The sequence below is a fragment of the Cololabis saira genome, chromosome 6, assembly GCF_033807715.1.
Source record: "Cololabis saira isolate AMF1-May2022 chromosome 6, fColSai1.1, whole genome shotgun sequence".
Classification (NCBI taxonomy): domain Eukaryota; kingdom Metazoa; phylum Chordata; class Actinopteri; order Beloniformes; family Belonidae; genus Cololabis; species Cololabis saira.
This window is the reverse complement of record NC_084592.1, coordinates 22,824,890-22,846,300: the sequence shown is the minus strand read 5'-3', so window position 1 is coordinate 22,846,300 and position 21,411 is coordinate 22,824,890. Positions and strand designations below refer to the sequence as shown.

General features: G+C 38.6%; 2 protein-coding genes across 3 annotated transcripts in view; both read right to left on the bottom strand.

Annotated features, from left to right (window-relative positions):
• The window catches only part of bard1 (BRCA1 associated RING domain 1), a 28,381-nt gene extending 28,051 nt beyond the window's left edge, over positions 1-330 (bottom strand). The window contains exon 1 of the mRNA XM_061723729.1: positions 177-330. Within this exon, the coding sequence (XP_061579713.1) occupies positions 177-268 (92 nt within the window). The 5' untranslated portion in view covers positions 269-330. The remainder of the gene's footprint in view (positions 1-176) is intronic.
• Positions 331-2,643: 2,313 nt separating this feature from the next.
• Positions 2,644-21,411, bottom strand: part of abca12 (ATP-binding cassette, sub-family A (ABC1), member 12) — a 71,092-nt gene continuing 52,324 nt past the window's right edge. For both annotated transcript variants that reach the window (XM_061723726.1, XM_061723728.1), the window contains exons 53-71: positions 20,828-20,917; positions 19,977-20,064; positions 19,646-19,773; positions 18,894-18,981; positions 18,419-18,527; positions 15,892-15,946; positions 14,014-14,191; positions 13,734-13,849; positions 11,088-11,250; positions 10,614-10,867; positions 10,176-10,380; positions 9,637-9,746; positions 9,357-9,507; positions 6,906-7,040; positions 6,274-6,377; positions 5,878-5,970; positions 5,670-5,775; positions 3,795-3,932; positions 2,644-3,390 (exon numbers count right to left, since the gene is read on the bottom strand). In XM_061723726.1, coding sequence (XP_061579710.1) covers positions 3,286-3,390; positions 3,795-3,932; positions 5,670-5,775; positions 5,878-5,970; positions 6,274-6,377; positions 6,906-7,040; positions 9,357-9,507; positions 9,637-9,746; positions 10,176-10,380; positions 10,614-10,867; positions 11,088-11,250; positions 13,734-13,849; positions 14,014-14,191; positions 15,892-15,946; positions 18,419-18,527; positions 18,894-18,981; positions 19,646-19,773; positions 19,977-20,064; positions 20,828-20,917 — 2,416 coding nt within the window. In that variant the 3' untranslated portion in view covers positions 2,644-3,285. The remainder of the gene's footprint in view (positions 3,391-3,794; positions 3,933-5,669; positions 5,776-5,877; positions 5,971-6,273; positions 6,378-6,905; positions 7,041-9,356; positions 9,508-9,636; positions 9,747-10,175; positions 10,381-10,613; positions 10,868-11,087; positions 11,251-13,733; positions 13,850-14,013; positions 14,192-15,891; positions 15,947-18,418; positions 18,528-18,893; positions 18,982-19,645; positions 19,774-19,976; positions 20,065-20,827; positions 20,918-21,411) is intronic.

The following is a 21,411-nucleotide window of genomic DNA, read 5'->3' as shown; positions in this document are numbered from 1 at the left end:
TCATCATAAAGGGGTTTTTTCACAACAGGACACCCACTGTGAATACATGTCTGGCAAACGAGTTTGTAGTTGGAACTGAAGCACACGTGAGGCATCGGTATTGTTATGGTAGACCAGGTTTTTTCGTAATAAACTAAGTTCAGTGTGATAGACGCATAAAGTTAACATTAACTTACCATTTAGAACAAAGCAGCAGTCGCCGAAAGTTTGCAACCGCCTCCTTAGTTTTATTCCAGTCGTCTGTACTCGTGGAAGCACCGTTATCCATTCTTACAAGAGCAATTTATGAGCTTTTGCTCGTGTTCTGACTTCAACCTTCCCGTTTGGTTACAAAACGGTCCCGCCAAATGTTTACGGAAGTGACGTTGTTATGACGTAGGCTTCAGCCCGCCCCCTTTTATGTAAATAAGCTCAAATGCCTAGAGCAGGGATATTCAATTGGCGGCCCGCGGGCCACATGCGGCCCGCCAGGAGCTTTTATGTGGCCCCTGGAAAAAAAAATGTATATATATTTTTTTTTTTTTATTTTTTTTTTTTTTTAATAATATTTTTATAACTGGCTACTATGGACTAAAATGGTTGTGCTCAATGCTTAATATAATATTCAAATAAGGAAATCTTAGTGGAAAGTGGTGCTGTGTCATTATGGCATGTTTTATTAAAAGTAGGTCAATATCAATTTCATTAAGTTTGCACAATGCATGGTTTCAAAATGAACTTGCATTCAAAATAATATTTCTTTATCTGAATATTATAGGCTATTTAACATTCACAATTACTAAATCTGGAGACAATTAATACATAATTCATATGTAAACTAGATATATTCAAATGTATAATACAAATGTATTATATTTACATAAGTCTTCGTCTTTGAGTGCAAAATACATTTTGAAAACCCCCACATTTTCAAATTGTGCGGCCCTCTCCATACAGTCCTTTTGCAGATGTGGCCGCCGGCCGAATCTAGTGGAATACCCTTGGCCTAGAGCAAACCTGTCAAGTTTGGGATTAAAAAATAAGGGAAATTTACGCCTCTGTCCCACCAGTCCGAACCGAGATCCAGTATCTTACATTTTAAGAGAGATTTACGAGAAATCTAAAATAACAAACACTTACAAACTACAACTATGAGCTCACAACCTGATACTTCTACCTTTGTTGACACTGAAATGCTGTGGACATTCCTATGTATGTAATTCCTATAATAGAGCCTAAATGAAAACACAAGTGAATTTTCAGTTTATATACGCATTGATTGTCTTCAAGTGAAACATTTACATTTTCTTTTAATTTGTCATTTTCACTCATGTGGCTCTCTGGCATTAATGACTGATGACACAGAGAGGCATGTTTCTGTGTCTCTAGTTGAAATCAAAACGGGAGACTTGACAGGTATGGCCTAGAATCAAAATGGGCAATTACACATTAAATTTTTAACATTTCAGAACTGGATATAGTACATAATACGAGTACTTTACCTCCATTTACGTTACTCCTAGGTGTTTTATTTGTCTATAACTATTAGTTAGTGTAGCTGTCAAATTGATGCTGAATTGTGATAAATACACTGTAGGTTTGAATAAGACTGAACTAATTCAGTAGAATTTTGATAAACTCAGTTTATTACACTATCAATCTCATAGTGTTGAGCTACCATTACAAGATTGCAATTAATTTAAACGCTATATGTGAAAGTACAAAGAGATTGTACATCAAATTGTATCGTGTACATCGACTTCAAATATTTGCCAGAAACATGGCAACAAATTGGACTGAGGAGACAAAATAGAGCGGAACAACAAAAGGTCAGGAAAACTGGGTAAAACAAAAACAACAAAAAAAGTAATGTCAGTTTAAAAATAGATGAGCCCCATAAAACTTGTAAATACAAGTTATAAAGAAGAATAGAACAATGTTTATCACTGCATCATTATGTGTGATGGCGCTTTAAGATGCAAGGATTAAAACCTTAAGCATATAATGATTCAGAAACAACACAGCAATTTCTAGGCCCAGTTACATTTAAAATGGACTGAGGCTATAAGTAGAAAATATTCAAGGACAAATCTTCCAGGCTAAAAACCAGCATGCTACCAAAATACAATTTAAAATCCATCATCTACATTTATTTAGAGGGTGTACTTGTGTACGTCATTTGCAACCGAACCATTGATGCACAACAAAATGGGAACTGTTGCGTCGTTTTGAGGGAATGCCTTTGCTAATTTCAAAAAGATGACACCAAACCACATTCTGCTTGTATTATGACCAGAACCCTAACCCTAACAGGAATACATAGTGAAAGAATCTGTGTGCAAACGATCCATCCCACAGTCCAAACCTTGTTTGAATAAGTCTGAATTATTTACAAAGTACTGCATTTTGTTTCTATTAACATGTTGATGGCATTTGCTTGGATGTATCTGTTGTACTGTACTAGTAGCCTACAGTGTTGTCTTCATCAACTAACTGATCTCATAAATAACTCACTACGATATCCAGCTCTTGAGCAAAACAACTGAGTGAAATCAACTTAAATGATTATACTTGAGGTCTCTTGTAAAACAGGCAGTAAAATTAAAGATCTTAAAAACTCCCCAGCATAGTAAAATCATCTGTAACAGTAAACTGAACTGCAAGAACATTTGAAAAACAGTTTTATTATTCAGATTATTAAAAATAGGCATGGTACATTCAATATCATGTGGGAGTTGTCCATGAGCAGAAAAGTGTATTAAAATTCAATAATCACTCAATAAAAGTGAAACATGCCCTTAAGCAAACATTAATAAGACAGAGAAAAGTGCATCTTAAGTTTTGAGAGTGGATATTTTTCATTTATTGGCTACAATTAAAGCCACTATATGTGGTAGTGGCTTCTCAAGAAAAATAATGTAATATTCTAGTGGTACCTTGTGGTACCTTGTGGTACATTACCCAAAGAACAAAAAAAGAGGAAAAAAAAACTTCATTTAAGATCTGAGGAATCAAAGGTAAACATAGCAAAGAAGTCATGTAACTTATAGGATTGGAGAACAGTAAATAAACATGAGAACAATTTATTCATTTCATCTGTGCTTGACCACAAAAGTGCATGTGCTCTTCTGCTTCTCATTAATTTGATTTGGTGATAAGATTAGAAATGACATTTACATTTCATGTGATCAGTCAAGATACTTTCAAGAAATAATCAGGTGTTTTAAGACATGAACAGTTCAAATTCTTACTTCATATATCTTTTTTTTTGCATATATATCTATATATATAATATACAGTATGGCTTTATGTTTGCACTGCCTTAATGGAGTCCAGGCCTTCACAGTTGTCCTCGTCTTGAATTGGAATGGTTTCCATGCCAATGTTTCCCAGGGCAAAATTGATGAAGACCTGTGGAGGTTCATTAATAATGTAAGAGCAATGTCAACAATAATGTAATTCAGTTTCTATGAAGTACACTAGTTTTTCACTGTCGCCTGGTCAGCTTTCCACCCTAGTCCCCCTTTATTTTTCTCCTGCTTTCGGTATCTACCAATCCTCAAGCCCTGGTGGGTTGAGAGCGGTTAAAGTATATCAGCGCTGGCTGCATATAAAACTAATAGATTCTCTCCCTAACTCATCTTCCCCTTATTTTCCCTCAGGCGTACCCTCTGTCAGTTTTCCTCTGCAAACTTTCTCTGCTCTGTCTTTCCCTCCCACGCAGATTTCCTCTGTCTCTACTTTCCCTCTTGCTCCTTCTATCATGTCTTGTCCATTTTTTACCCCCCGTCTCTTGCTGCCATCATTTTTCTTACCTCATCCAGGGTTGTCTGGCTCACAGAGAAGTGTTTGATCTGCAGGGCATTCTTGTTGGACTCCAACTGGTCGAAGATGTCAGCAACTCCTCCAGGAGCAACCGGTACGTGGTACTCCACCATGGTGGAGTGTTGCTCCTGCGTATTAACAGGGAATGCAGAGATAGAGGGTCAGAAGTTTGAAGATACTCAGTGTTCTAAGTAAAACCACAACCTTGTAAAACACTGAACGCTGCACCTTGACAAAAGTAAACATCCCAAGTGTACACCAAATAAAATTCCCTTGTTCCTTATCTACATTCTTTGTTAGCCAATAAACATTGCTTTGTATACTTAACTTGAGAAACGTCATGCAATGTAAATCCTCATGTAATGAGTTGCCTCTTACTCTTAGCTGAACAAGTCAGCAACTCGTATTGATGTCAATAACACCCAGCTCAATATCTCCTTTAAAGCTTCACTAGTTAATACAATTTCTCCAAGAGTGTCTTCAATGACTGCATGGGGAGTGCAAGGGGTTAATCAAAGTGACAAATACAGAAAATTACTTTTCTGCTTTAGCTCACTCTAATGATTTTCATCGTTTTATCTGCAGGGGGAAAAAATCCTTAGATAAACACTGAGATTGCAGCTTACAACCAATCGAGTACCAAATGACACTAGCTTGTAAATAAGGTGCAGCAATTTGATTTCCCTCAGGAGCCTGAAGACTGAAACAGGAATAAGGAGGAATGAGGTAGACGGACAAATCGCTCAGTACTCATGTTGCTTTATGACTATTAAGACGTGTAAGCAACAGTTTGTTCATGCTTCTGTGTTTAACGCTAAGAAAGCAGGGTGTCACAGTGTTATGTTTTCAACTCGGTGGGAAAAATTGATTCAATGCTGCAGGCCGTGAACAGGAATCAGGGCATGTAATTACGGTAGCACTGTTAAGCACTGCTTAATTACATTTGATTACATCTTTTAAACATGGAGACGAAAACTGAAGGAAACTTAAAGACGTGCAGATGTTTATCCCAGCTTGTTTTTGTTAGTGTGGATTGATTTGACCAGTTCCTAATAATGAATATGTCCCACTCCTTTGTGTTTGTGCACCGAGGACTCTCGTTTTGTAACTGTGATTAAAATAACATGTCTATTTGTTTGAATATCATTTACAGATCATGGATTTTTATTTTAATTACACTGAAATTGAAACATTTAACATATAAGATTCAAGAAGCACTGTTTTTTTCTAACTGAAATAAAGTAGCAACAAAAAATGGTAGAAAGTAGCTTTAGATAAAAGCGTCTGCTAAATGACAGTAGTAGTAGTAATAGTAGTAGTAGTAGTAGTAGTAGAAAACACATAGTTCCTTTTTTGTTTCTTCCAGAAAGAAAAAATATATATATATTATTTTATTAATAAAAAGTTAATATATTTATTGATATTGTGTCTTAGCTGCAGGGCTTTGTCCATTTTTGCAGGATATGGTGAAATATGTAAATACGATGCTAAACTTGCCTTAAATTAATCAAATTCTGTTCAGTTCAGTTTATTAGTATAGCATAACATACATATATATATATATATATATATATATATATATATATATATATACAGTATATATATATATATATATATATATATATATATATATATATATATACTGTATATATATGTCTTATGGAGAGAGATATAATGTCCACAAACAACACATAATGTAACTTGAAAGTATAACTTATTGTTATTAAATATCACAATTTCATCTTTCCAGTAATTCCAGTACATTTAAAAATGTATTTCAGTCTTAAGCTGCAATACTATGTAGACGTTTTTATATCTCCTCTAACGAGTACTCTTCACTTCTTTGGCTAGTTGACAAAGCTCACCTTGAGATAAGTGCTTGGGAACCTGCGCTGCATGAAGCGAGTGATTGCCTCTGCATCATATGAGGCCTCGGCCAAGTACATCTTCACAGTGAACCCGCTGCCGAACCTGCACAAAGAATATTTTTCAAGCTGTTATTACATGTATGGGGGGTGTGTGGGCGGGGCAGGAAGTAAAGAGTGGGTTGAAGGATGAGCAGAGGTCACTAACCTGTTCTTAATGTGCTGCAGGGAACCCAGACATCGGAACTGACCTTTCACCATGATGGCAAGGCGGCTGCACAGTGCTTCACACTCCTCCATGCTGAGGTGCGGAGACAAAGAGACAGAGATAAAAGGTCACACAAGGACCCTCTGAGCTTAGAGTAATTACCCTTCCTTCCTGTGCCTTCAATGTTACTGTAGCTCTTATCTGCAGGACACTGGGAGGGATAAGCCCAAAACTTTAATGAGCTAGAATGCTAACTAGCACTCTGCACAGTGCTAATACGTGACTAATATCTTTTTAGCTTAAACCTTACCTAGAAAAATATCAAATATAGAATTCAGTAACTAATCAACCAACATTTGGCCATCAAGCCTGACCAGTATGCAATGAGCTTCTTACCTGTGAGAGGTGAGGACCACAGCACATTTTCCTTTCACTTCTTCAGAGATGATTTTCCACAGGTGACGCTTGGTGTGAGGGTCCATGCCAGAGCTTGGCTCATCCTGTGAATAGAGAAGGAAAGTAAAGATTACAGTATTATATTATGAAGCAGGATGTTGAAACCAAAAAAAGAGGAAAAAAGAAAAGCCGACATCACTGGCAAAGGCAGCATGAGTAAACACAAATGCATCAATGGAAAGTAGGGATGGAGATACATTTGCAGTATTGCAGGCAAAACCAACAAATAAAAAAGAGGGTGAAGAAAAGCTTGATAAAGGATGTGGGAAGTTCTGAATACAGTAATGAAAGGAACAAAGGAAATGAGAAAAGAGAGGATCTGATTCAGATACAAGGTAGGGAGACCACCAGTGGATAAGCCCGAGGAAAGAGGCTAATCAACTGTAGAACACCACTATCTACTTAATGTCAAAGACATTTCAAGAGGAACAAAGTACAGAGAGCTTAATTGTTTTTCTGGTGACCAATCAGGCAGTTAAATCAAGAATTTGTTCTTAAATCGCTTGCCTGGGTAAATAAAAAAATAAATAAATGTGCAGCTACAGTGGTGTGAACAGGTGTGTGGTCCTCACCAGGAGCAGGATCTGTGGATGCCCAACGAGAGCCAGTGCAGTGGAGAGCTTCCTGCGGGTGCCGCAGCTGTAACCATCAGTAATGATGTTTCTGTGGTAATTCAGCTCCAGTCTCCTCAGTAGGTAGTTCACCACCTATGAAGGAAGCACACAGGATACATTTATGGATGAACAGAATCACAAACTTTGTAGTTTGGGGTTCACTAATCTAGACTAAAAGCTTGCCACATGTTGTGCCTGTTTTCATCTGCAGGAAGATGATAGAGATCTCTTATATGTGCCCGTTGCAAACTTGTAATCAATCCAGGAGACGTGCTGCAGTCATCTTTATTGGAGTCAATAGGTTCAATCATGGCTCTACATGGTTGACCATAAAGAAAAGTAAAGTAAATTGATTATTATGCTGTTTCCTAGCTTTGAGCATGCAATTATGAAATCTAACCCAGTTGCCCAGTAGATTTGATCAAACTTTAGAAACTTAAATGGTAAATATATTGGATTTATGTAGGACTTATTTTGGACATGCCAGTTAATTCACTTTTAGGCTACATGCTGTGTTCCCCCATGTATTCGTATGCTGCACTTTTTATTTGGGGTTCAGCGATTTGCTGCAAGACACTTTGATATATGGGCTGTAAGCCCAGGGATTCAACCACAGACCACCATAATGGCAGGGAAGACCATGCAGTGACCCTGCTCTTATTGGATAGTCTAGATTCATGTTCTGACCGTAATTGCCTTTTCTCATTCTGTCCAGTCCAGAAACACAGAAAATTACACGAGATGCATATGTGCACCCTCGCCCCACCATGCATATTTAATTCTGCCTGCACAACAGTGACGGCTTTAATTGGTGACTTTATTCTGCATTACCTCTTTGCAGTCTTAAGCTACAGAAACTGATGCAACATAATCCATTTGGTACATGTCGGTTTGTGTGTGAACATCTCTATGATTATATATTAATCACATGGAATTGTGTGCTTTAAATGCTGATGCAGTTTGAAAATGCTTGAGGTGAATTTCCATCGGTAAACTATGACCTTTATCCCCATTAGTTGTGTGTTAAGTGTAGAATTCGGATCAATGCGGGGCATACTAATTCAGTAGATACCTCCGTGTATCTAGATTTTCTGCTTTTTTTCTGGGAGAGGATTTGCTTTTAGTGTTGATTTCTCTCTTATGTTCACTGATCCAAGTTCTCCAAACAGTGGCTATAAAATCACATACTTTAAAAAACCAATCTGTGCCCAGCATCCAAATCTGAAAGCGTACCAGCAACATAACATTCTTCCACCAGGTTCAGATCAAAATATGTTGTTTTTCATGTTCCCTCACAAAAGCCACTCTCTGTCACCTTTGATGTAACAACTCATTACGCAGACAAAACCATGTCAATGTGAGATGACCCCATTAAGGCTTATCTCATTATCCGCAGCTAGCGGACTGTCAGTGGCACACATCATAGAAGGAATTCTATATATAGCCTCATCTTTGCGAATTAGCCCTATGTGGCTGTTTTGTGGAGCATTATTGTCATCACTGTGAACGGAGAACAGGAGCCGTAACAACAGCAGCCATAGGTGATTAGCGCCAGACCAGATCCATTTCTGTGCTTTTCTATCCATGTGTGTCTGTGAGCATACTTACGTGTGATACCATCACTGAGAATGTCGCTGACAATCAATTTTTTTTAGGTTTTGCCACAAATGCTTCAGTGGAAGAAATGCTAAAAGATTCAAATTAATATGTCCCTGTTATTGTTCCCTTTACTATGTACACTCCTTAAAACAAGAGACCCCCCCTCCCTCCAAATATGAGAACTTACAGTTCATCAGAATTGATTCACACAACAGTGGACTTCCTATGGATGTAGCAAACCACGCGACAAGTTTGAAATACATCAATGGAAAGGTTAATTCAAAGAGCAAAGCACAGACAGAGATTTGTTCATTTGTTTGTAAAATGTTTCATAAACTTCCCAAAGCTGCCTATTTTCCTTTTGTTACTCAGTTGATGCCTCCCATGTCGGCAGCAATGACAGACAGGGACACTAAGTAATCACCGCGAAAGCAAGATTGATTAGTTCTCACCAAGATAGATGAGAAGAATGCAGCTAAAGTGGCACAACAAATAAGATCCCCCTCAGCACCAAAGTATCATTTAAATATAAATTTGTCTGCACTGATGCACACAGCATCAGCTTAATTCTGAAGTTTGCACTCCGAGTCGAGCTGACAACAAAAGCTTTTCCATTTTGCTCTGACTGTAAAGCTTTCAACAAACATCACTCAACACTTCACACATTCTTATTAAGTATGCATGAAGCCAACAGTTGCTAGTCATGCAGCAGGAGTGCACCTTAGAATTTATAACAGATCCTGTCATTTTTGTGGACGATGTCACTGCCCAAAGGTTTAAGAGACAGCACAGTCTGCAAATTTGACTTACCCCGTCTATCTCTCGTTTTGAGATGCCACGAATGCGAGCATAGAAGTACAAATGCTCTTCTCCAGTGAGGAGAGCATCAAGCGCATCCTCCTGGGGACAGTAGCCGATGTTAATTCCTTTGTTTCGGCACTCCATGATGTCCACCAACCGCCTGGGGAGAAAAAGAAGTTCAAATAAAGAATTAATATTTTTTTTCAGACCATCACATAGTTGGCATGACATCTCAGCGTATTCAGTATCTAAGATTAATGTTGTTTATGGAGTTGTTATGCAGCTTTACCCGTTGTAGTCCCTGATCTGTGCAGAGCCATCTGTTGGACTAACATCTCCAGTCAGCATCTTGAAGGTAGTGGTTTTTCCTGCACCGTTCACCCCCAGCAGGCCAAAGCACTGAAAGGCAAAAATGTATTTCTTAAAAACTCAAAAGTATTTGAGAAGCATGCTGTTAGATTGAACTGCCGCTTTGCCAGTATTTAATGCATGATCATCAAGAAATTACTGATTTTCCTACAGCAGCTACAAGATCAGAAACCTGCTATTTTAAACCCTGACATCAGAAGAAAGTTAAGCCCGAAGGGCCATGTGAATTATTATCATGATTATATGAATCACAACCAAAAACTATGTTGAAAATAAAAATGCCAATGGTAAATTGCAATTCAGTCAAGTTTAGTTTATAATTTTACTTAAACGATAACATGTAGGGGCTGTGTTTATTTCTTGGACTCCCAAGAATTTGATAATCAGTGATGAATACTGTCGTTGTCTTCAGTTTGATTCCATCTTATTATTATTCTGCATTCTATTGCTGAGGCTTACCTCTCCAGCAGGGATGCCTACTGACAGCCGGTTGACCGCATAAACCTTGTTCTTGAGATGTTCATAGATCTTGGAGAGCTGGTTGACCTGCAGTAAGTCAGAGCTGGCTGCACCAGTGGACACCCGCAGATTCTCCGTTGCCACATCTTCATCCTCATCCTCAAGGGTCACCTGGGGCACGGTCTTTCTGCCCATAATTAGATGCCTACAACAAGAAAAGATTATTTTTGTTATTTCTTTGTAATAACTGCTAAAGTAGTAGCTGCTAAAACTGAGATAAAAACATCTTGGAGCCGCTCAATACTTCTCATATTTATTTCCTGAGCTGTAAGGAAACTGCAAACCTTCTTTAGTGGGATAAAACATCCCTAACTGTTCTCAGCACAATAGTCTCAATTGAATTGAGGCTCCATATGTACACAGGAACTCACTACTCACCTAACTTTGCGCATTAGAGATTTGTTAAGCAAGAGGCGCAAGGTGAAGAAGACCAGGCCTTGGATGAAGGAAGAGATGAACATCCAGCCCAAGCTCTCTGTGGAAAATGGGTTTATATATGGGTCAATCCCGTAGCCGCTGAGGATCTGGACCTCTATATTCATTCTGGCCAGCTGCATCAGCCCATTCCCAAAGTTGAACTGGGGGAAGATGAGGAAGGCATGGCTCAGCTTCTTGAAGATGTCCTGGATGACCTGCAAGGAGGAGGGAACAGAAAATATTGAGAAGAGAGGGGTACTGGAGGAAAGAAGTGAGGATATAAAACTGACTTTAATGAGGCACGAGCATTAATCCTGAATCATTTGTGCTCCCATTAGTGGATATATAAGGTAGATTTTCTAGGCTACCAGTTAATTAACTTCTTCTCAGTTAAATTGTAGCAGGAGCACTTTTACTGTGACAGCTGATTCTTACCTCTGGGTTGAGCATTGATATTTGACCCAGAAAGTAAAACACAGAGGTGGATATGATGGTGTTGACGCTGATGAAGAGGTTGATGCACACATAGGTGATAAAGGCCATCTCTGCATCTTTGAAGACACCTGATAGCAGATACATCCAGGGGAAGGTAGCAAACCTGACGAATTGATGAAATATGGATGTTTTTTTAATAATTCATCTACTAAATATAGCTTCACACAAATAACTTAAATCAACCACATGATCACATGACTGAGGTGGCTTCAAAGGAAACATTTTTATACTACTTTTTTAAGGTGATACATCATCTAAATGATAGGAGAAATTATAAATCAGAATAATGCTTATTATCAACATTAATTAAGATATCAACAAACATAGCACAGTGATCTAGACATGTTTCCAAATATTACACCATCATAAGAGGTTACGTTAACATCCTTCCAAACATAGGCTTTTATTCTCTTCAACTTTCATAAAATCCTTCATTAAAGAAATTAGATACAATAACAATGTCAAAAGGCATTATAGAAAATATATTTCATCATTAAACCGTCAATGCCAGTCCACACTATTATTACCAGCTTTGATGTGATCTCTGCTTATTTCATTAACCAATCCAGCTCTGAGACTCCCCCTCTTCTATTTAAATACTTTAGGAATATCTCAGCAAATCTCTGGGATAGATTTAAACCCTATTTTATCTCTTTATTCATCGCCAGATGGCACATGAAGAGAAAGAAAACAAATAAGTAAATAAAGTTTTAAATAGCCCTAATTAATCTACTGCAAAGTTGGAACTCCTCTTTCAATTAAGCAGTATGCACAGACTTCCTGCACCTATGTACAATATATTGATCATTACTTCAGGGGGTTATGAAGAAGCTGTCCAGGGTCCTGAAGTCCAGTACCTCTATCTCCCTCGCGACCCTTTTAGGTGACTTTTTTTCCTCATACAAACAATACTTAAACGCTTCCAAACTTTTGCTACAACACTATTAATTTTGACCAAGAACACCACATCACACAACTGGAAAGACAACTCAAAAATATCAGTAAATAAGTGGCTAAATGCAGACTATGCAGTTTACAAAAGCTCACAGATGGCAGATTTAATACCCTACCATGAGGTAAACATTCAGTCACGATGCCAAAACAGACAAAGATTAATTTCTTGACTCTTTATTCCTCAGGTGGCTGAAGATCTTTTACTTTTTTGCTCACACTACACACTAGTTTTTTTTTTGTTTTTTTTTTCTTTGAGGTGTTTTGGTCAGCCAGGAAAAGAGAAAGAGGAATGCGTCAAGAAACAGTGATAAAAATGGAGAAAAAAAATCATGAGAGGAAATGAAAGACACAGCCACAAACAGAGCCAGACAGAGACAAAGCATCTGAATGCCATGCCCAAAAAAAGGTGCTTTGTAGGCAGACTGAGGGTGCCAAGCAATGACAAGAAACAGAAGCAAGGAGGCTGCAGACCAGACCAGGTGGGTGCAGCCTGACAGATGGAGCACTGCGATTACTCATTGCTTGGGAGGGAGACATCTATCTGATAAATGAGAAGCAGAGTGCTGACTTGGCCTTCAGTGATATAAAGCTCAGTATGAGGCCTGCAAACAGCAACAGCTAATGCAGGAGCCTAAACCTCAGCTCCGATTGGTGTCTGTAATGGAACTTTGTTATCCATATGAGCCCAAATATCGCACATCATTGTTTTTGATACTGTTCCAATGTCTAAATCTCCTTGTCAGATTAATTTCAAAACCTTGGTGTTCTCAGATGAAAGCTAAGCCCTACCTGACACAAAGTTATATTATTATTATTGCCATACATTCTGTTGCTTCCTTATCCTCATCTCTCCCTCTTTCTTGTGTCCTTGACTTGAATTGGATCAGCCAGTTGGCAGTGATTTCCTATAATCCTTTCAGTCCTAATGCCATCTGACTTTGCAAGAAATTCAGAAACAAAAGTAGCTATGTTTACATTTGAACAACAACTGCCTCCTCAACCTTAAATTCAACGTAGCAACACAAAGTAATATTAAGTAAAGGGTTCAAATGTGAAAATGAAAGTGTACCCTGCTTCAATTCTACAATTTTAAATATCAGCACATAGCTAAAGAAAATCTGATCCTTACCAGGTTTTAAGATTGTTAAAAAAAAAAAACCCAGATAATCAAAAATACATGCCATGATACAAGACAACATACACCTAATGACACTTGGAAAGCAACGACTTTGAAAAAGATTTTGTTTGACATTTTCAGGCTCTCATGAGTCTGAAATGTATTTATTTATTAATGATTCTTCTTCTGACTATGCATTTTGCATTGCATGGTCAGACCTTGAGATGAACTTACTGGTATGGTCATGCCTGAGCAGAATAGTAACTGGCTTGAGTGTTTCCCATTTGGTAAAAATCAGAGCTTCTATGTTCTCAGGAAATAGTGTATTAACAATGGAGAACAGTGTTGCCAGTGTGGTGGCTTCTATTTATAAAATGGTAAAAACCTGTACAATGAAGATCTAACTCATCACCAACTACATTTTGTTCAACAATAACATAACACAGGGAAGAAGAAATGAAACGCAGGATAAACTGATGGTCATTTCTGTACTTCTGTTCTTTCAAATTACTGACCCAAAGAGCACAAGAAGGAGGGTGATTGCAGCCAAATTTTGGCGATCTGTAAATGCTGGAATCTGGAAGGCAGCGATCACAGCAACGGTCAGAGTCACGGGGATCAGATACATGACCTGTAGAAAAAGAACGAACAAAACAGTGTAGCTGATAAATGATTTCCTTAATGAATCTTTAACAAGTCACAGTATCTATAGCTACAATCTTGCTTTTTTTTCACAACATTTAATTCAATGAGATGCTGGTTTCAGTGTGGTCTTAAGTGGTTTGAAAGCATTACCATGTCATAGAAGAAGTTCACACTCCAGTAGAAGGCTTCACTTATGCCAGCAATGTGCTGGAGCCTCTTGGAGCCGCTGTGGTGCTCATTAACTTCATAGATGGCAAAGCTGGCGGTTGTAATTGAATAACCTGTCAGCACACACATAGCCACGAGGATCTGCAGCATTCCCTGGACACTGTGAGGAAAAGATTATACAGACGATGTGATTAAGTCTTAATTATGTCCACACTTATTGCATTATCACTCACCATCATCAACTCTGTTTATGGACACTATATTGTAGTGAGTGTCTTCATTTCTAATAACACTACAGGAGGACAACAGAAACACCAATGAATCTATATAGTTTGCTGTGCTGGATTGCTTTGAAAAGGGCAATCTGGTGCAAATGTTTTCTGTAAAACAATGGTGTATTTTTAAGTTATTCTACAAATGATTCTCAGCATTCCCTACAGGGATCTGACACAATTGAACAATTGAATTGCCTTGCATTGAATAGAAGTAACTAGCAGCTTTGAAAAATAGTTGCTCATGTTATGCCTTAGACTAAATAGCAACTGCAAAAGAAACAGATGGTTTCACGTAGAGACCATCTTTCCCTTTTTAATTGTTGTATAGTATGTAAACCAGAGGTGCCGGTGTGAGCCTGCAGAGCCTGTCAACCCCATTAGACCTCTAATGCACAGTTAATGCTCTGATCTCTTAGTTACCCTTCAACACAGGGTACTCACTCAAACTTTCATGATAGAAGGTCAGAACCTATTCATCTCCCATGCTCTCTGGTCTTGCCTTCCCTATGGCTAGAGCACACGGCCAAAAGCCAGATACCATGAGGTCCAGAATAGGATGAAGCTGGCAGAGTGACCGAGTGGAGAGGAGCACGAATAGCATTGAAGGACATGTGGTGGGCGGTTGAAGGCAGCAAAGACTACAGAGGATAGCCAGGGGCTCTGGCTACTGAGCAGCCTTGTTATCAGCATGGCCAAGATTGCCTTAGAATATTCCCATGGGTGTTGCTACTGTGTGGCAAGACTCAAGACATTTGGAGTAAAATATCTGCCATATCTTTAACACAGCACAGGCCAAATCAATATATCAACTGAGGAAGCCAAATATAACCCTGGAGGGAGAGGTAAATGTGCAAATGCAGCCACTGCAATGCCTCAGAATCCTACAGAATCTGATGGCCAGTAACACTGATTTGGCGAGCAACACAGTTGGCCCTAATAAGGCACAGGAGAAAAGAACATTCATGAGGCTACAAGGTCAACTAAATCTGCTCTCAAAATGATTTATTTGATTTGATATTCTGGAACACACACACACACACACACACACACACACACACACACACACACACACACACACACACACACACACACACACACACACACACACACACACACACACACACACACACTTTTGCATATTTACACACTGTCCAATCTAGCCCTCTAAAGCAAAATATGGAGTATTTTCAATAAACTCATTTTATTAAGCAGAGGAGAATCAATCCATCTCACCTCAGTGACACCTTCAGGATAAACACCCTTTATATCAGGGCCCTGATCAATAGTGTAAGCTCAGGGAAACCCATTTAGAAAATCTACTATAAGTAAATACTGATGTCATGTTCTTCCTTTCCCTACATCGAGCCTTACTTTACTGTTTATATTAGAAAAATAGGCAAAAATAGGACAGATGTGTTTGAAGTCTCAGGTCAGGCAACAAAAGCAGACATTACTCATACAGACGTGACTAATTTTGGAATATTTAAACCTATTAAAATGCTAATACAGATCCTTTTGCAAGTGCAGCCATTTGTATTATTGAATACAGTAAAATCAGCAGAGGAATTTTGAGCATATTCCTTACATTGCATCTTCATCATCTGCCCGGCCAAAATAGGGGTGACTGGAAACCGAGATTGCTGTGGTATAAAGAAAAAGGGTATTATATTAGCGATGAGAAAAACAACAGCATGCAAGCTATTCTAAAGCTCAAGAACCAAATGAGCAATGATATTCTCTTAGCCTGAGACACCGTCATATCGTGCAGGATGATTTCATTTGCCTGTGCTCACAAAGAGAATTGAATTTTCTTTATCATATTTGAAGGTCTCCCAGATGCTCACAGACACAAACTGCTCCACTTTCCCGAGTTAGGAGAGTACGACTCCACATGAAGCACAACAGCCTCAGAGCAGGACGGAGGATAAACTCAATGCTTGAGGGCACCTTTGTGGAAATGTTGGGCATTGCTAGACTAATCCATCTATAATTATTAGCACAACCTCCCTACTTATCTGAATTGAAATTGGGGAAAGTTACATTTGTATATTTCCAAATGAATCACAACTTCAGATGCAACTGCATTCGTCTTTCATTTATCCAACAATTTCTTGGTTAACCTACAAAACATTCCTATGTAGGAAAATGTATCATTTTGTCAACAACCACAAAATATTTTGGAAGTAAGAAACAACTGTCTTAACAGTTTCAGAATATTGTAGTTTTCTTTCAGTCCATTTTCTCTCATTTGAGTTATGAAACATTTTACAATATATATTCTTTCTTTAGGGGACAGGACAGAAAATGATCCAGTCCAAAACATCTGTTCAGGTGCAAGTGATCCAAATCTACGCTCTTGGGCATAGTTGATCGATTCACTTGAGCGTGATGCCACATTTGCAGTAGTGGGCAGTTGTGGACAGAAATCCTGAGAGACCAGGATGAAAAAAAACTGTTTGATGTAGACATCTAAAGGGTCCCATCCCACCACTGACAGTGTAGCACACAATGCAAGAGTTAGAGCATTGGTTTGGACAGATAAACTGGTCACCTTGAAAAGTAATCACCCTGGATCTCCACCCCTGCAAACCTCTGGACGGCTGTAAGTTTGTTGGTATCATTAAAATGGTTACACTTTTCCCCCTGAGCACTGTTATCATGTACTGGAGGATTAAAACTCTTCTGTACATGCATTGTATGTTTTGGTGAGCATTCCATTAAGGATTTATCTGTATGTGTGTGTATACTCTAGCCTGCGGGCAGATGGTCAGGGTGCTACTCTGAGCTGAAAACAGAAAACACAGGCCAGCCTTGTTTCTCTTTAGCAGAGCTCCCCAGTGAGTGGCACTAATCAGTATTCTGAATGCATACTGATGTGAGTGTAAGGACACACAGCACCCCCTGGCTTTAATGTAGCAAAATGAACCATGAGTAAACAGTGTTTACAGCTGTCTACTTATTTACAGACAAAATACACTTTTAATACAGATATAGATCTCTTTTGTTCCATCATTTGTTCTTCAGTCTATCCCTTGTCTCGTATTCTGCAATAACAAGGGGAAGAGCTGTTTACCTAAAGGAATAGTACTACCATCCAAAAATATACAGATTCTACCAGATTCCCACAGGGTAAAATCTAGTATTCAATTAAAAGCTGGGTGGGCTGCTACAATGGCAGTACGCATGCTTATCAAAATGAGTTTAATGCAATAATAATGCCACTTCTTTAACCTTTTTCTGCACTGAATTACACTACAATGTTACCCTTCAGATCTGTTTATTCTGCTGCATGTGATATGTATGCACATCTTTCACAATAAAAGCCCTGTTAACAACTTCACCACATCACTTGGTAAGGTTCATTTTCTGTATGGAATACAGTATACGTACGAAAATACAGCAATGCAATCAGACTACCATACCATTACTAGTTAGGAAATTATTCAATCAGGTGATTGTTCCCTTTGTGAAAAATGTTGCCAAATGACTTATTTATGTGAGTTGTACAGTTGCTCGCTATTTGAACACAAGTTGACCAAATATGAACATAAAGCTGCAAAGCTATTAGCTTGTCAGCCTGTTCACCGCTGTGTTTATCCAACTTTCTGACACACTGTGAAGTGTTTCTCCAAAACAAGAGTTTACATTTTTATAAAGCCTGGTTGAGAAAAACATAGAAAGTTAAAATTTCAGATTTGTCCCATAAGAATTACAGAACATCCAAACACAAATGTATCATTTATTTTCCAGCAATCCATTTGTTTTGAATCACAGAAATAAAGCATTGGAGAAAATCCAACTAGTCACAATCATAAAAATGAGAATTGGTAAATAAAAGCCTCCACCTACGAAAGGCCTGTCTCTGATGAAAAGCCTGGTTCCTGAAACAGTCAGAGTAAATAAAGGCCTCAGGCTTCATTTTTAAGTACTAAGTGTTAATTAAGTATTAGTTGTAGTAAATAACACAAAATTGAATTTATTTCTAACATATTAATTTATAATGTCAGAAAATGTTTGTTTTTTTTTTTACCATCACTTCCTTTGAAATGTATGCACTTATCTATAACTTAAAGTGAAATCCTCCACATGAACATTGTTTTTCTCAAGCTTACCATATTGATTTGGATCTTTTTCTGCGGGAATATTGGAGCGCAGGATCAGGTTATTGAGGCTGTTCAAGTATGCTGGCATTGAGTGGTGCCCCTCGGGGTTGAACCAGACCTATATATCCATGAAACAAAGCACAACGCAGACATGCAAGAAAAGCATTAGTCTAACATCAGGAAGTACATTACATCCTTACACAAAGACTTAAATGTTACAAAAAGCTGCAGACACCAGTCCGTGAAAACATTTGCACACCGACACAGGGCACGTTTCCTGTAAATCCTCCGTAAAGTGTATTTATGATGACACTGATGGTGTAACAATCTAGCTCTAAGCATTGCCTTGCGTTGCCCTGCAAGCATTATTCTTGCACTCAAAAGAGTTTAATTGGGGTGTAATATATTAACTTTTAACATCTCGTCAGCACAGCAATTAAAGTGATAATGAGACAGGTCGTGGAGAGGTGGGAACGATAGTTACCTTAGACAGCGTTCGTTTTTTGGGTACTGCCCTGAGGTCCATTTGTAAGTCAGCTGGGAGCGGCATGCCAAAAGCAAAGCCACCATACCTGAAAAATCAAAAGGGACATATTGATCAAAACGTCTGGTTGTTGCCGAGAAACTTAATGTGACACACTGTGCTTTCCACTGGCTTCTCTCTATTAACCAGAGTAAATGTCCAACATTAACTTTGTAGGTAAGAAGTATTTCAAGCTACACGCCTTGAACTCTTTGTTTAATGTGTGACGGTGATAAGTGCTACCAAGAAGGTAGAAGGGGCTAATTTATGTCAAGCTGAGCAACCAAGAGTTGTATGCCTTGAGGCATTATACTTTTAATTAGATTCCTAAATATTCACCTTTAGAATTCCACCAAACCTTCGTTAAACTTGCTGGGTAATTTTATGTGAGAGGTTAGAAAGTTAGAAAAAAAAAATTTCTGAATGCGCAATTGGAAAATTAGAATATTTTATTTGGGTCAATCGAGTACTTTGAATTAATGAAGCAAAAAAAGATACATTATTTGCAAACTATTTCAAACTAGGCTAACTCATCAAGATGATGAAACTAGATGAAACATAATGTAATGTGAAATACAACTATTGGAATCTTGTCAGGACATGATTTCACTTGGTTCAGTCAGGGAATATTTATACAAATCATTTCTGACATATAAATATATAAGAAAATGGCTTCATGACCATGGCTTCAAGTAAACACGAATTAATCTCACCTGTTCCTGATGAAATCATTGGCTGTGGCCACCAAGTAGTTCTCCACATTGATTCCGTTCAGGTTATAGACGGTCTGAGATGAAGGGATCTTCTTGTGGGGGGGCTGGAAGTTGTCCCCACTACAAATCTGCAATGCACAGAGGTGACAAATGGAGTAGACCTTCCCCTTTTGAAACAAATCAAGATGAGAAACACAAGAACTCACTCTCTCTCTCTTTTTTTTTCTCTCTCTCTCTCTCTCTCTCTCCCTCTCTCTCTCTCTCTCTCTCTCTCTCTCACACACACACACACACACACACACGCACACGGCCACTGCTGACCCAGCCTCACCTGCTCTTGTCGAGTGCATTTACAGACACTGAACGGTTTGGAGTTGTTCCCTCTGGAGCTCCACTTGTTTTTGCTTCTTGTACAAACCCTTTAAAAGAAAAAGGAAAAAAGGCATTTACAAATAGAAAACGGTGGCTCAGAGAATGTCTGTAATAGAACCAAAAAAGCCTGTATCTCTAAATGATCCTGAACGAATCCTCTAAGAGAGCTGGCGCTGTGTGGTGGTCAGCACAATGGTGAAAGCTCATGTTACAGTGGCTCAAAGAGGTGAAATGTTCAAATCAGCTGCTCATAAGGGACATTTGAGCTTGTGTGTGTCTATTCTTGGAATAAGGATTTAATTTTTTCTCTATGATCACACCTTTCCAAACGTTTAAAAATGTGTTGTAATATAAAGTGTGCAGCGCGTTTGCGTGGGGTGACGCTCAGCTGCCTCATGCTGCACAGAAAATGATAAGCAAACAGTTAAACATACTGTATATACTATATGAGTTTCAGGATCTCTCAGGTTATCCTTTTTTTAAGCCTCTGAATTCTGCTTCACGAGTTCAGCACTGATTTGAGTGCCTGCGAGGGGAAAATCTCCCCTACAAACACAAAGTGTTTATGGAATACAGATGATGCCGTCACATCCCAGTCCTGCTGCAGGCATTAAGCTACATGCGTGGAGCAGAACAGCAGGAGAATGAAGAGGAGAGACCAGAGAGAATGACGGCGACTGCAGAGAGGCAGCCCAGTAAAAAAAAAAAAAGCAGGCATGGAAAGAGTGGCAAAGTGTGAAAGGTGTAAAGGATGTGAGCAAATTGAGTGTTTTTCAGGGAAAGAGAACAGCTGGAAGTGTAATTACGTACTGGTTATCAGACTTATCGAGGCAGGCATTATCGATCCCAGGGAATGACATCATGGTGTCCACCAGATGGTTGGATTGAGGGTTTTGGTTACTGTGGAGACAGAAAGAAAAACACTTAAAAAAGAGGTAAAAGAGGTTTTATAACAACATGATGCAAAAGCCTGATTCATAAGATTCATTTGTCCGTTTCTTATCTGGAAGAGTGACATGAGGGCAGTTTTCTAACATTGTTAAGGTTACACAGGCACATTCAAGGTTTCTAATGCAATACTGCAACTACGAGGAACTGTAGAGAGGAAAGGAGATTGGATCTCTGGACATTTTACTTGCCACTTTAGATTTAAGTGGATTTGTTTTGTTTGAGCCACCCCCTGCCTTTCAACTCAAGGAGAAGTACACTCATAAATAAGCAATCAGACAATCACATTTGCATTCTTGATACAGCCAACCCAAGAAAAAAAAAAAGACTTCAGAGAAAGCTTACAAAATCAGTAAGCCTCGTTACAATCTAAACTACCTATAAGAGCCGCCTGCATTCCTCACACTTATCTCAAATAAAACGAAATATCATTCTTCAATCTCTTT